The sequence below is a fragment of the Hyperolius riggenbachi genome, chromosome 4 (assembly GCF_040937935.1).
Source record: "Hyperolius riggenbachi isolate aHypRig1 chromosome 4, aHypRig1.pri, whole genome shotgun sequence".
Lineage (NCBI taxonomy): Eukaryota > Metazoa > Chordata > Amphibia > Anura > Hyperoliidae > Hyperolius > Hyperolius riggenbachi.
Genome location: NC_090649.1, coordinates 408,961,226 through 408,977,464, shown reverse-complemented (window position 1 = coordinate 408,977,464; position 16,239 = coordinate 408,961,226). Strand labels below are relative to the sequence as shown.

Here is a 16,239-nt window from a genome sequence, read left to right as displayed (position 1 = left end):
AACGCCAATCGAAAGCTCGCGAAGGCTGGGCAGAAGCCTGTGTGAACCGGCCCTTACTGTCCCTATTACAGGGCCCTCACAAAACTCCCGAATCAGGCAGCAAAAAAAGCCTGACAGGTGCTCTAGCCCATCTTCACTTGGTCTCAAAATACACTACAAAGCGATGCCCAGAGTTACTGGCCTGAGAGAGGCTGCACTACATGAGGCAGCAGAGAGACAGTAGCAGAGAGGCGTACAGTAAACATACCGCAAGGATGAATTATGGTAAGAAAGAAGAAAATGAAACCTTTTAGTGGCTGCCTGAACAATATCGTGCTCAGAGAGCTCTGTGTTTTCCCCTTATGGGCAAATTGCTGCAGTCACAGCGAAGAGATAAGATATGAATACATGTTTTTAGTACATTATTGAAAGGGGAAAAAAAAATGTGTAACTGAGTTTTCCTGGGCGCCCCGCCAGTCTCTAGCTGAACAAGTCCTACCTTTCTTTCAGGTAGGCTAGGTGGCTTAAAGCAGAAACCTGATATGGAAAAAGCCTGAGCAGCACTTCAATTTAACCATTTCAATAGTTTTGCTCTATTTATGTGAACAATATTGAAAAGCTCAATACTGCAAGTTTACAAAAGCCAAAATCTGGCTTGTTCTATTAAGTAGTGTACAGAAATAACCTCTCACTGTCCATTCACTTCTCTAAGTGCTAACTGTTAAAGAGAATCTGTAATAATAAAAAAGTGACCCTGGGGGTACTTACTTCGGGAGAGGGAAGCCTCTGGACCCGAATGCGGCTTTGACTGTCCTCTGCAGAAGCCCCGATTCAGTGTTGGGACCCCCAGACAACAATATTTAACTTTTGGATCCAGTGCCGGCGCAGTACCAACTTCCCCCTTGGGGTCTGGCGGAAACAGCCGAGCCTGAGCAGCTCCGGTTTACAGCGCAGGTGTCTTGCGCCTGCACAGCAGAGCAGCCCCGATCGGACTGGGCTATTTCTGCCAGACCCCAATGGGGAAGATGGTACTGCGCTGGATCTAAAGGTAAATATTGCCACATGCTACGGGCGCTACTGTCCACGCAGATTTTCAGGGGAAGCCAGTACCGGATCCAGGCTACTGCAGTGGATGGGGAAACCTCCTTAGGATGCAGATGCTTCCCTCTCCCAAAGTAAGTACACCCCAGGGGCACTTTTCATTTTACAGATTCTCCTTAAGAGAGCTAGGCAACACATAAGCCTTTCAGTCTTTTTATCGATAGAGGAGTATGTGACAGCAAGATTATACTGGGGAAACTGAAGTCTACGATAGAGAAAGGCTGCATACTCTGTATCAGTTATAGGTAATAAATATGCAAGTCAATTGGTGCATTTAAAAAGACAAAACGAAAACGCAGCGTTGATGGGCAGCTAAGTGTTCTCCAGTGTGTCTCAGGCCTTAGACAGGCTAAACTCTCTAAATACATACAGGGTGCATTTCTCTCTATTTTCCTCCTGTCCAGTGCAAGTTCAGGTCCACTTTAAAGGATACCACAACTGAAATGTGACATAATGAGATAGACATGTGTATGTACAGTGCCTAGCACACAGATAACTATGCTGTGTTCCTTTTTTTCTTTCTCTGCCTGAAAGAGTTAAATATCAGGCATGTAAGTGGCTGACTCAGTCCTGACTCAGACAGGAAGTGACTACAGTGTGACCCTCACTGATAAGAAATTCCAACTATAAAACACTTTCCTAGCAGAAAATGGCTTCTGAGAGCAAGAAAGAGGTAAAAAAGGGGAATTTCTCATCAGTGAGGGTCACACTGTAGTCACTTCCTGTCTGAGTCAGGACTGAGTCAGCCACTTACATACCTGATATTTAACTCTTTCAGGCAGAGAAAGAAAAAAAGGAACACAGCATAGTTATCTGTGTGCTAGGCACTGTACATACACATGTCTATCTCATTATGTCACATTTCAGTTGTGGTATCCTTTAAGTAACTATAGTTAAGTCTTACATACATTTTAACTGTTTGGGTGGAGGTTCCCTTTAAATATTTGTGCAGCCAGAAAGCTCAGACTACTGGGCAGGTGGCTTGATTCTCAATACGATACACTGGCAGGAACAGAGATTGCTTGGCACTGGACTGCACTGCTTGTTCCTCTATCTAGAGGGATTCTATGCTTACTTTTATCCTTTCCTCCTACATCTATACAACCTGTGACAAATTTGAAAAGCCCTCCTTTCTTTGCTTGCCAACATTCATGCAGCTTGAGGGTTGTATTTTGGTAACACCAGCACAAAAAAAGGGAACAGAAGAATGTGAGGGATCACGCAAGTTCCACACCCCAAGGCAAAGAATAGCTGGAATGCGGGTCTTAGGTTTCATTACCTTCTGTGAGGTCTTCAATTGCTTTGCGCACTCCTCTGTCGAAGGCTCGTGCATCAGCAGGACTCTGAAAGGTGAGGCCGAACCTTCTTTCATCAACAGACCAGTGATGGAACGTTGGAGTGGCCTTCTGATACACCAAATCCTTCTTTAAATAGCATTCCAATAACACCTACATGGTTGAAATACACAGAAAGAGTAAATGGAACATAGGTTAAAAAAAATAAATTCTTAGATAAGTTATCATAAATCATTTATACACACAGTAATAGCTGTGCTTAGTCCACAAAAATGAAATAATACAATCAAAAAATAGTTACTTGTGCTGCTTCAATAAAGCAGTCTCCATATTTTTAAAGTCCGATGTACATATCTGATTGTGACTGTATATATGATGTGTACACAGGAATCTCTTCTTTATACTAAATAACATATATGCTGTAAGAATAAAGCCTAATGTGTAGCTGTGTCATTAATAGAGATGGTCAATGAGATGGAAATAATTCTGCGTTGATGCTGGTTTATGCAAAATGTATGCGCTCTCTTTGCTCATGAAATCAAATAATTTGATATGTTGTTAAAATTTGGTTTGAGGACTAAGAATTAAAGGGTACCTGAGACTGATGAAAAGAAGAGTGTTATACATACCTGGGGCTTCCTCCAGCCCCTTTCAGGCTAATCCAGTCGCTGTACTCCTCCGCCATCTGGATCTTCTGCTATGAGTCCCAGTAATTCAGCCAGTCAGCGCAGTCCACCTACGTGCCGCTCCTACAGCCAGGAACATTCTGCACCTGCGCAATAGTGCTGCGCAGGTGTAGTACGCTCCCAGCAGCGGAGTGTGTGCATGCGCACTACGCCCGACTGGCTCAAGTACCCATAGCAGAAGATCCAGGTGGCGGAGGACAGCGAGGGACTGATTAGCCTGAAGGGGGCTGGAGGAAGCCCTAGGTATGTATACAACTTTAATTTCATCTGTCTCAGGTTTACTTTGTTACACAGTAGTACTATACTCTACATATGCACTCTCCACAAAGCTGCAGGGAATCCACTGAGAATGTTGTGCACATTGAACACAGAGGTGTTGTCTATCACCGATAAACCTGGTTCAGATTGTGCATGAAGAATGTGTAATAGAGGAAGAACCCCCTCATTACCCTGCAGAGTACCTGCACATCACTCTTACATATACCCACTTACATTGCCTAGGCCTTATCCATGTTCAGATTGTGCATGAAGAATGTGTAATAGAGGAAGAATCCCCTCATTCCCCTGCAGAGTACCTGCACATCACTCTTACATGTACCCACAGTTACATTGCCTAGGGCCTGATAGATGTTCTTTGTTCCTGTCTTCTACAAGTACTCTTACCAAGGACTAGTTTTAGTCTATGACTAAAAGTATTAGAGGCAGTAGATCTGCCGGATATACAGGTAACTGGTATTGTTTAAAAGGGAATAAATATGGCAGCCTCCCTCTCACTTCAGTTTATTTAAAATTCCTAAGGGTTGGCATGTAAGGGATGCATTTCATGTTACATACGTTCAATCAAGAAGATTGTAATATGCAAATTAGAGGAGTCGGAGGAATCCCAACCTGAGGAGTTGGAGTATTTTTGTACCGACTCCACAGCCCTGGTCACTAGGAGGGTGTAAGTCTGTGGTCCTGAAGTGGTTAAAGGCCAAATTAAAATACAGTTTTTAAAATGCAGTTATTGGAGAATTTAAAATAATCACACGTGACAAGTTTTGTAAAGAAAACTACACAGTTTTTGCAAAATAATAATAAAAAAAAAAATCATCTAATGTTATTTCCTCCTCAACAACCTCTAGCTGCCTGGTCACTCCCATCCAAATCTGTTTTAAAGCCTATACACCTGCTCCACTACCCCATTGTCGTCTGATTGTAGTATGTTGGGCGATGTACCGGCATGTGTATGAGCGGCAAATGGCCAACTGATAACAGGCAGTTTGCCCGATCTAACCGGCAGATCAACTCACACACCTGTTGGGCTGATATCGTGCAGTTGGCCATTTATGTATAAGTCGTTTGAACAACTTATACGTGTTTTGAATGTAACTATATCGTGTAGTTCATCATTCCACTTGCTTTCAGTATGCAAATGAGTTGGTCATTCAGTGGGAAGGTTATGCGCTTTTTTGGACGTAAGTACGAAACTTTACAGTCCTACCCCCCATTAAAGACTAATTATCAAGCCAGCATGTAGGTGTTCCTTCAATTAACTATATTACATCAATAGCTCAAATGTTTTTGGGAGAGGGATGGTCAGGACAATAAATGATATAAAAACAGACCACAATGAATAGTAATATCAAATCTCATGCCTCCTGCCAACGAAGTGAAAATACTAAATAAAAGTTGAAGAGAGTTGGCTCTTGGGTGCATGAAAAATTACAAAAACTTTATTAATGAAATCACATAACACTATCATGTAGAACACTATCATATAGAACAATCTAGAAAAAGATCTAAAATGGATAAAAAATCCCTCCGGTGAAACACATCCTAGTGAGAATTAATGAGGCTGCAGTCCTCAATATAAACCCCCACAGGAAAAGGAGTCCAACTTTCAGATAGACAGGCCAAATACAGTGCAGTAATGATCAGAACGGTATATGTAACAAGTTCCAGATCCACAGATATGAGTGATATCATCCAATTATTGCATGGCCTTATATATGGAAATTTCAGCTCTGTGATATTAGTAAGCCAAGCATTGATGATCCTGAAATCCTGGTTAGTAGAATGTAGACACAAGCACATATATGTTCCAAAGTTCCCCCAATCGCAGGGAGCACATCAACAGGTGTGAATTTGCTGTGCAGTCAGCCATGCAGGTCCTGGATGTAAAGCATGGCAAAGGAATAACATCACAGTTGAATCACAGACATGTATCAATGGCAGTTCATGCATGTATCAGCAAGCCATGACAGGTGCAGTGTAGACATAACACATTGAAGTCCAGGATATCCCCCAATCGCAGGGAAGCAAAAAGCAGATGATATGATATGCAATAAGCCAGGCAGATGTTAATGCAGAGCATGAAAAATGGATGAATGCATAGTGGATCAATGTCCATTCAAGCATGGGTCAACAGTCCATAGTTACCATCTTAGTATCCGAATGATGATACTGCACTGAGGCCCGGTGGCTCCTATAGGTGTACTCCAGAAGGATTGAAGATGGATTAGAGGCTGTCAGGAGGGCCTGACATGTTTCGCCGCCTCTCGCGGCTTTTTCAAAGGCGGACAGCCGTACATACCAAAATGCACGCCATAATGGCGTCTATATCTGCCGCCGCGTGTGTCAAAGACCCGCCCACCCCCGCCCACGCACCCGCCCACGTCCACCAATGAGCAAAGGGACGCGCCGAGCGACGACACGTCGCAAGGCACGCCCCCCAGCACAGAGCGAGGACGCGCAGGACCCACCCGCTGACACGCAAATGCGTATCAAATGCCGACCAGGAAGCGCACAGCGCGACCCGGGAGGCATACAGAAGGTGGGGCCCAAAGCGGGGCGAGGGCGGGGAGAGGCGGGACAGAGACCTCAAACGCAGCCAAATACACATAAACCAAAATCACCATAATAACAGGTTGACCAATGGTCACACAGAACCATATATCATGTGTTAGAACCACTCAACTAAATGAATCCGACCTGTAAACATAAACACATATCTAGCTGTATAACACAGGAGCCTCGGACAGCCCCTTCAATTAACTATTCCCCTTCCTTCTGCTTGTTGTAAAAAAAGAAAACAGACAACAGGAGCCCAAATGGTGCAGTACGTCACAAGTTAAATGGCAAACGTAAAGAAAAGGGTTGCGGTACTCGCAAAGGAAGGTTGCAAGGGGAAACCAACCAGAGAGGTGCTCCGTTCTTGGCTCTAGATACATCTCTGGCACTGTATTTGGCCTGAGGAACTGGGCGTTGGACCCACAAAACGTGTTGCCTGTGCATAATTAAACTTCATATGTGTATAAATGTGTCATTATTGAGGTAAGCCACCTCTCCCTTTATTATTTTAGCTGTTTTTTAACACAGTTTAATCTATCATTGGGCGCCTCTTCCCCCCATTGTGTTCCTCCTGCAGGTTCAGGTAACTAAAGGAGGAGTGTTTATCATTGAGTGGGAGGAAGCAGAATGGGAATTCGGTTCTATAAATTGGTGGAATTTTCCATTTTGAGGCCTGGTGCACACCAAAAACCGCTAGCAGATACGCAAAATGCTAGCAGATTTTGAAACGCTTTTTCTTATTTTTCTATGGCGTTTTGCTAGCGTTTTGCGGATTGCTGCAGCGGATTTCAGTATAGTACATTTCATATATTGTTACAGTAAAGCTGTTACTGAACAGCTTCTGTAACAAAAACGCTGGCAAAACTGCTCTGAACAGGCGTTTTTTTAGAGCGGTTTGCGTTTTCCTACACTTAACATTGAGGCAGAAACGCATCCGAAATCCAAAAAATGCCTCACCCCGGCATTTTTCGCAAAAACGCCTCCCGCTCTGGTGTGCACCACCCCATTGAGATACATTGACCAAGCGGATCCGCAGCCGCAAGCGGCTGCAGAAACGCTGAAAAAGCCGCTCGGTGTGCACCAGGCCTTAGTGTGGGAAAAATGATTTTCAAAACTTTTCATGCATTAATGCATATAAAAAAACAAATGACTACACTAGGGATTTAAAGCCAGGACATTTACCCATAATGCAGTTCAATGGCAAAATCCCCAGCTCTGTAGCATGCCACCCTACAGTGGAGAGTCCCTGCCAGTGGTGGATGGTCCATAAGCTTGAGTAAAAGACACCGCAGTGAAACCGCTACACAAAACTATACAAATGTACTGTTGAAAGTACCTCAGTATAAATGCTGAGATGTGGATGACCACACTCCCCAAGTAAAGCAGCCCCGGCATGTCGTGTCAACGCAGCACTTTTAACTGTGAAAAGTCCCTGAAGATGATCTACTTTCATACCTCAGATTCAGCGAGATTATAGCAAACGTGAGACAAAATAGCTTGTATCGTGTGACAGTTGTATGTTCCTGGAGAACATTCCCCTCATTCCAATCCCATGATTTCTGCCGATGTTTTCTCCCGAGGGCCAGCTTCCAGTCAGGATGCTGGCCTCTCTAAGATGGTCACAAAATCCATTACAACAGACACATCCAGCCCACATTTTAAAGGCCCTGTTCCTTCCAGTGCTTTGCAGCCTACCTACAACTTGTACATGCTCCATAGCGGACAGCAAAAACAGACAGACAACTGTGGGGGGTTTACGTGGTTTTCTTTTTCCCACTCACGGAACATCATCAAGTGAGGTTCATCTAAACTGGCCACATAACATAAGGAAGTAGTTATGCTCTCGAGGAGTCTTAAAGAGAACCCAAGGTGGCATATTGAGATCCTAATAGGACCCAGAGGCATGTCGTGTGCACAATGACATGCCTCTGGGTCATTGTATCGCCTCCGTCAGTCCACCCCCGCTCTGGTGTCCCCCCTTAAAAGATCGCCAGGCTAGAGACAATCTGCTTGTCCCTAGCTTATTTTATGTGAGGCTGTCAAACGGCCGCCTCTTCACCACCGCCTCCATGACAGGCTCCCCCCGCCGCTCTCCTCCTCGGTTAGCTTCCTCCAACAGGAAGCCAAGTCACGACCCAGGAGTACTTCCCGGGTCGTGAATTGGCTTTCTATTGGAGGAAGCTAACAGAGGCAGAGAGCGGCATGGGGAGCCTGTCATGGAGGTGGCGGTGTGGAAGAGGCTGACTGACAGTCTCACATAAATAAAGCATTTTAGCGACAAGCAGATTGTCGCTAGGCTGGCAATCTTAAGGGGGGACAGAAGAGCACGGGGCGGCGGGGGGGGGGGGGGGGTCAGAATGTCACAGAGGCATGTCATTGTACACACAACATGCCACTGGGTCCTATTAGGATTACAATATGCCACCTCGGGTTCTCTTTAATCATGAATTCTACAAAAAAAAAAAAGACCAAAACACTACAATCTTTTCATCTTTCGATACTTGGCTGCTCCTATTAAAAAGGACATCTGACTTGAGAGACATATAGTAGCTTCCATATTCATTTCCTTTTAATCCATTCCAGTTAACCGGCAAACTGTTGATCTTTCAGGTGTCAGTTTCCTAATCCCACACCTGAAACAAGCATGCAGCTAATGCAGTCAAACTTAAAGGGAACTTAAACTGAGAAGGCTATGGAGTTTTCCTTTTAAAAAATACCAGTTGCCTGGCAGTCCTGCTGATCTCTTTAGCTGCAGTAGAGGTTAAATCACACACCTGAAACAAGTATGCAGCTAATCCAGTCTGACTTCAGTCAGAGCACCTGATCTGCATGCTTGTTGAGGAGCTGTGATTGAAAGTATTAGAGACACAGGATCAGCAGGAGAGTCAGGCGACCGGTATTATTTAAAAAGGAAAAATACACAACCTTCTCAGCTTAGGTTCCCTTTAAGTAAAAAATCTGATCTGAGCGCTTGTTCAGGGTCTATGGCTAAAAGTATTATGAAGGCAGAGGATCAGCATGACAGCCAGAAAATTTGCACTGTTTAACCGCTTCCGGACCAGCGCGGTTGAAATTTACATCCTGCTTGTGGCTGCCGGATTCTTTCAGGATGTATATTTTAAACACTGCCGCCGTGCGGTCCCACTGCTTCCCCATCAAGGCAACTCACCGGCGCTGCAGTCTATATGACGGCAGAGTTGTGTGAGCAGGCCAGGAGCGGATTTCATTGGCTCCTGACCCTGCCATCGCTGTTAACCAATCTCATTGGCTTACATTAATGGACAGGGTTAATTGATGTAACGTTTACATTAAAGGACAGAGAGGGACCCGCGGCAATGGGAGAGTGGCGTGACCGGCGGAAACAACACACTTGGTCAAGATGAGCGTGCACCCCGGATCACTCGGTGATGCATTTGGGCAGCCATACACATGCTGAATTCTCAGCGAGATGGTCCTGACCAACCATGAACCACTTAGCGTGTGCACAATCCTGCACACATGATTAAGAAATGTGTTGCAGTAAATGGGCATTCAGAACAATGGACTCGGACAAGGGACTAATTCTGGAGAACAGGACTTTCTAATGAAGCAGAAATTTACTAACCCCCTTCCCCCTCTTGTATTTCTCTACACTGCAAGCACCTTACAGAGTCCCCAGCTCTGTCACTAACTGTGCCTCAGAGGAGCTCAAAAAGTATCCCTAGCATAGTCAGTCTAATGTTTCTAATCTAGCCAAAAGCCAATTTTTCGGCAGTAAAACACTTACCTTTCCAGTATGTTTTGGGGTTGTGGGAGGAACCCAGAATGCCTGGAGGAAAATCACACTAAGAGCCCTTTTCCACCAGCGTGTTTGTGCTAGCCGAATCGTAAATACAATCACGTATTTTACAATCGCTACGGTTTGCTTTTTAACATAGGAATCGCGGTAGGTCATTTCCACTACCGCGATTCGTTTTTGACGGGAACGCGAACGCGCGGCGGGGCGATATTTGCCGCGATTTTGCTATGCAGTGCATAGCATAGCAAAATCGCGGCCGCAAACGTCGGGAAATCGGCGGAATTGCGATTCAGCAATCACTAGCGTTCAGCGTGAACGCTAGCGACTGCTAGTGGAAAAGGGCCCTAACACAAAAACCTAATGCAAACTCCATGTAGATGGTGTCCTGTAATTGTTCAAGATTTGAAAAGAGCTTTAAAGGGACTCCGAGCACCTCTCGCCTCGCCTTTAAGCACACCCACGACCAATTGAGTGTGTCCGCACACTTACCAGCCACTTGTTTTATCCAAACTCCCCCTGGTATTGCCGCTATAAAATGCATGGGGCCAGACGACTTCATACAAAGTCGTGCTATGACCCCTCTGGTGGAGCCTCTTGCAATGGCCATGTGTGTCACTCGCTCTTCCTGCTTCATTCAGTGATGCACCTCTCTTTTAGAGAGGATTACTCCTCTGGACAGGGGGGACCCCGAAGTTATAACATAGCCAAGATGGCGTCCGCGATTTTTAAATTGAGTGAAAACTATTTGGTGTAGAATGGCGATTCAGGCATCAAATAGAGGAGAGCACAAGCTACAGAATGGTATGCTTCTTTAAGTACTTTGCAGTACTGGTCAGAGTCTCTTTAATGCAAGAGTTCTTGTATGATGCATGTGGCTTTAGACTCCAGGATGTGGAACGGCCCATTCACCAGGGCTGTGGAGTCAGTGTTGGAGCGAGCAATTTTTGGTACCTAGTTTCGGTGGTTTCATAAATTGTGGAGTGAGTTTATTTCTGTATCAACTCCACAGCCTGTTAAGAATTAGACTAAAGAGTTGGAGTCAGAGAAATTTTGGGTACCTGGAGTCAGAGTCAGTGGTTTTATAAACGGAGGAGTCTGAGTCAGATGATTTCTGTACCGACTCCACAGCCCTACAATCAGGGCTGTGGAGTCGGTACAAAAATCTTCCGACTCCAACTCCGACTCCTTAGTTTATGAAACCACGACTCCGACTCCCCAAAATGGCCCCGACTCAGACTCCTCGACTCCTTAGTCTAATACTTAACAGGGCTGTGGAATTTGTACAAAAATCGCCCGACTCCTGACTCCGACTCCTCAGTTTATGAAATCAACGACTCCAACTCCGAGTGCCCAAAATTGCCCCAACTCCGACTCCTCGACTCCACAGCCCTGCCTACAATTCAAACCATTGCAAATACTGAAGTGCATTCTGGGGTAAATTCTTATCTCCTGCACACAGTATAGGTGTAACTCCCATGCAGTATGGTAACTGGCAGTTGCTACAGACAAATTATCATCAAACTCAACAGCACACTGAAAAGAAAAAAAAAGTCTTTCTGTCCTTCAGGTTTTACAGGGAGCAGGTCTTGAATAAAATGCTACCAAGCACTGACTACATCTGCACTGCCTGGCACACCTCATTATACAGTCATAGTTTACATAAGTCAACTTATATGAAAGCCTGAAATGAGCATTAGTGAAAATACGTACATGCAACGCACTTTCCTATCTTGGGATGGAAGCAGAACAAGCGAGGAAAGGCGGGGCTCACCCTTTGCCTTAGGTAAGAAAAATACTTGCTAAAGCTATAGGTTAGGTTACTAAATAAAGGAAATTATAGGTGGGTGTGTAGAGCCAAATTCACTCACCCTTAGGGTTAAACAGCAGCCCACACCTAGGGTGTGTATAATATTCTGCTTACTATAAGACACATGCATAATCCTCCTGGCAAAAGCACATTAGCTCATCCACCTTACAGAGTTTAATCTAAAATGATTTGCAGAACATAACAATGTGCATAACCTGATCACACTGGAGTGCGGGGAGCAGGAGCACAAACAAGTGAGGTATGGGTTATTGTATAACACTGAGGGCTGTTCAGACTTGACTGCTAGGATGACATAGAAAGTTACCAGTGTCTCAACCTGCTCTGTGAAAGCAAAGCAAGGCAAGTCATCTACATCGTTTTCTTATCTAGAACGCATCAAACTATGAAGCCTTAAATCACCCTAGTCCTACTTCAGCCAATGCTATTTTTAGGCCCCATTCACACTGGGAATCGCAAAACGCTAGAAAAATCATTAGTGTTTTGCAAAGCGATATTCCTGTGATTTTTCACTGTACAGGAAAGCGCTTTTGGAGTGATTGCATTCTGTGATTCCTTTAGGGCCCATTCACAATGGGGCGATTTGCAGGTGTTTCCTACGGATCGTCGGCAATCGAAAGCACTTTTAAAAAAGTGATAGTGTAATGTAAAGTACATGGCAGTGATCTCACTGAGGCGATCGTTGGTGATGCACGATAAATATGCATGCAGCACTTTTTTGTGATTTTTGAGCAATTGCAATGTTAAAAAAAACGCTAATCGCGTTACCTCAAAAATTGTGAAAATGTACAGTCAAAAATACGTGTTTACTGCAAAAAAAAAAATCATCATTTCAAAAGGCTAGCGTCCAGTGTGGGTCTTAACAGTTAAATGCAATCGCTTCAAAAATGATGCATGCACCATGTTTGAGATTTCAGCAAATCACTAATCACTGGGGATCGCACTGCCAATGATTTGCATTGCCATAGAGCTTTTTCAAGTGCTAGTGATTTACAGACAAGCTGAAATCACTAGTAAAGCACTCCAGTGTGAATGAAGCCTTAGGGCTGGAACCCACAGGAGCGCTTTTGGCAGCGTTTTGGCAGCACTGCGATACGCTAGCAGTTTGCCAAAACACTGGGCTAATGTTAATGGATGGGGCAACTTCCACAGGAGCGTTTGCGTTTCCCAGATATGCAAACGCAGGACCTGCAGCATTTTGGGAGCGTTAGCGCTTCAATGTAAAGTATTGAAACGCTAGCAGAAACGCTCAGCAAAACCTAAACTGAGCGGTTTTGCTAGCGTTTTGCGGTTCAGCACACTGTAACAAAATTAAAAATAATTCACAGGACCAATCAGGATAAAAACGCAAAACGCTACGCACCCGCTGGGCAAAAAAATACAATGTTGCAAAACACGACCAAAAACGCGCATGAATCTGCTTGCAAACCGCTCAGACAAAACGCTAGCGGTTGCGTTTTGCGTTTGCTGATTTCAGTGGGTTCCAGGCCTGAGTGTGCATTTAAAGCCCTAGTTTAGCTTCCCATTTTTAATGCAGCTGATGGCAAGCTTGTATCAAATATACAGGTGGTGCAAAAGTCCATTTATTTCAGCAGTTCAACTTAAAGGGATACTGTAGGGGTTCGGGGGAAAATGAGTTGAACTTACCCGGGGCTTCTAATGGTCCCCCGCAGACATACTGTGCCCGCGCAGCCACTCACCGATGCTCCGGCCCCGCCTCCGGTTCACTTCTGGAATTTCAGACTTTTAAATCTGAAAAGCACTGCGCCTGCGCTGCCATGACCTCAATCCCGCTGATGTCACCAGGAGCGTACTGCGCAGACACAGACCACACTGGGCCTGCACAGTATGCTCCTGGTGACATCAGCGGGATCGAGGACACAGCAACGCAGGCTCAGTGGTTTTCAGACTTTAAAGTCTGAAATTCCAGAAGTGAACCAGAGGCGGGGCCGGAGCATCGGTGAGTGGCTGCGCGGACACAGGATGTCTGCGGGGGACCATTAGAAGCCCCGGGTAAGTTCAACTCATTTTCCCCCAACCCCCTACAGTGTCCCTTTAAAAGGTGAAACTAATATAAGAAATAGACTCATTACATGCAAAGAAAGATATTTCAAGCCTTTATTTGTTATAATTTTGAGGATTATGGCTTACAGCCTATGAAAACCCCAAAACCAAAATTTCAAACCATTAGAATATTGTGAAAATGTTGAATATTCTAGGCTCGAAGTGACAGACTCTAATCAGCTAATTCATACAAAACACCTGCAAAGAGTTCCTATTTCATATATAAGTTTCAACTTGTAAGTTGAATTACACGATATTCTAATTTTTAGAGTTTCACCTGTATTTTTGGCCAACGCTAGAGGAATGCTTTAGGATTGCATTATTTACAATCTTCATCACAATATAACTAGTGACAGTCGATAACAATGATGGTAATTATAGCCCAATCAGTCCATCAATGAATTATAGCTCTCATAAGTGAGGTAAGAATAGCTAACAGTAATGTTGCAGAGAACAAACACTGTACATAACTACAAGAGCCAAGTTGCTTCAGATGTTCAGTTAATCGCCGTTTTGGGCAGGTCATCTTCCCTTTATCAAGCCACCAAGTGCACTTAGCTGCTGGCTCTCACCTCACTCCCCTAGTTCATTGTTGCCAGCAGTGTCCTTCCCCAGCATTAGGGATGATTAATGAGATATAAATATTTTATGCAAATGTACATTTTTTTTAATGCAAATATATGCAGATTTAAAATGGACCAATCGATTTAAACCTGAGTAGGACTTGATTGGTCTATTATCAAGTTGCATATATTTGCATACAAATGTACCTACATTTGCATCAACTCTGAAATATTTGCATATCATTGATCATCCCTTCCTATCATACACCAAATCACCTGACCTCACCAAGCTCCTCTTCATGTACTGAGAAATATTAACTCTTTGTAGACAGCATTGCAGCTACAGTTCCTCCCTTCTCAGTGTATAATAAAAGTATTAGCCCTCTCCACAACCTCCTCAGTGTGTTCCTATAATCCATGTCCATCCAAGTAGTTCTTATACCATCTCTCAATTTTTAATTTTGCATAAAAAAAAAAAAAAAACAATTCCACATATAAATACATTTTCATACTATAGGGCAAATGTCTTTACATTGTAAAATATCTCCAGGACCACAATAGTGGGTGATTAAACAAAGACCACAATCTTATACATTTTTATCTGTACTGCAGCACACTCATAATGCTTAATTGAGCTTAAGGCATGTGTTACACGTGTCTTTAACCCTCCTGGCGGTCTAATAAATTCCGCCAGGAGGCAGCGGAGCAGTGTTTTTTTTTTTTAAATCATGTAGCAAGCCCAGGGCTCGCTACATGATAGCCGCTGCCTTCGGCGATCTCCGATCAGGAAATCCCGTTCAAAGAACGGGATTTCCTGGAGGGCTTCCCCCGTCGCCATGGCGACGGGGCGGGATGACGTCACCGACGTCATTGGGAGTCCCGATCCACCCCTCAGCGCGACGGATAGCGGCGATCGGTGTGCTGACGCAGCTAGCAAAGTGCTAGCTGCGTGCAGCAAAAAAAAAATTAAGCAAATCGGCCCAGCAGGGCCTGAGAAAACCTCCTGCGTGGCTTACCCCGAACTACGTTCGGGGTTACCGCCAGGAAGGTTAAAGGAAACATCAGGGAATATAGAGAAAATTAGATCTACTTACCCAGGGATTCTTCCACCCCCTGGGCAGCCGATATGTTCCTTGCTGCAGCTCCGGTGTCCCTTCCTTTGGAAATGCCGACCTCGCCAGGTTGGCATCTTCTGTACCTGCACGAGTGCCGCTTGTGATCATGTGGTCTGGAGTATTTTGCGTAGGAGCGACCGTGAGCAGCTCTCGCGCAGGTGCAGCAGATGCCGACCTGGCGAGGTCAGCATCTCCAACGGAGGGGACCCTAGGATACCAGAGCTGCAGCGAGGGACATATCGGCTGTCAGGTGCTGGAGGAAGCCTTGGGTAAGTAGATCTCATTTTCTCTATATTACCTGAGGTTTCCGTTAAAGTGTACCCGAGATGAATAAGTCTCCGGTTCAATATTTACCAGGGGCTTCCTCTCGCCCCATAAGGTTGTTCAGTCCCTTGGTGGCTCCTGTGCCCCGCAGTACGGTTCAGTACTCTGGCCAAATCGTGCATGTGTGGCCTGGCCGCGTGCACTCCACCGTCGGGGGCAGAACGCTACAGACCATGAGTGCGCATCAGCGGATTGCAATGAAGCGCAACTTGGCCAGAGTACCAGGCCGTCAAGTAGGGTACAGGAACGGCCTGGGGAGATGGCGAGGGATCGAGCAGTCTCAACGGGCCTGAAGGAAGCCCCAAGTAAATATAAAACCCAACATTTATTTCATCTCAGGTCCCCTTTAAGTTTTCTTTACACCTTGTGCATTTGCATACATGAAAAAACATGCGTTTTTTCACAACCGCTAATGTGACTTACGTAGAAAACCACACAATGTGCAGAATGTCCATTTTTTGCATACGAAAAAAACGCATTCAATTGTGAACTAGCCCATTGATTAACACGAGTTGTCAGTTAAAATGTGTGCGTGTGGTGTGTGTGTGTGTCGGCCTGAACCCGAAGTCTGGCCAGTCAAAACTAGAAGTGGCCGTCACACAGCAGCTAATACCCGGAATTAATTGTTTCCTGGCGGCTCAGTTATGCTGTTGCTACTCTGGCTCCTCCCCTTGGTC

The 16,239-nt window shown here is 44.9% G+C and overlaps 1 protein-coding gene across 1 annotated transcript in view; it reads right to left on the bottom strand.

Moving 5' to 3' along the window:
• Positions 1-16,239, bottom strand: part of SPRED2 (sprouty related EVH1 domain containing 2) — a 149,674-nt gene that overhangs the window by 49,865 nt on the left and 83,570 nt on the right. The window contains exon 3 of the mRNA XM_068232324.1: positions 2,360-2,528. Within this exon, the coding sequence (XP_068088425.1) occupies positions 2,360-2,528 (169 nt within the window). The remainder of the gene's footprint in view (positions 1-2,359; positions 2,529-16,239) is intronic.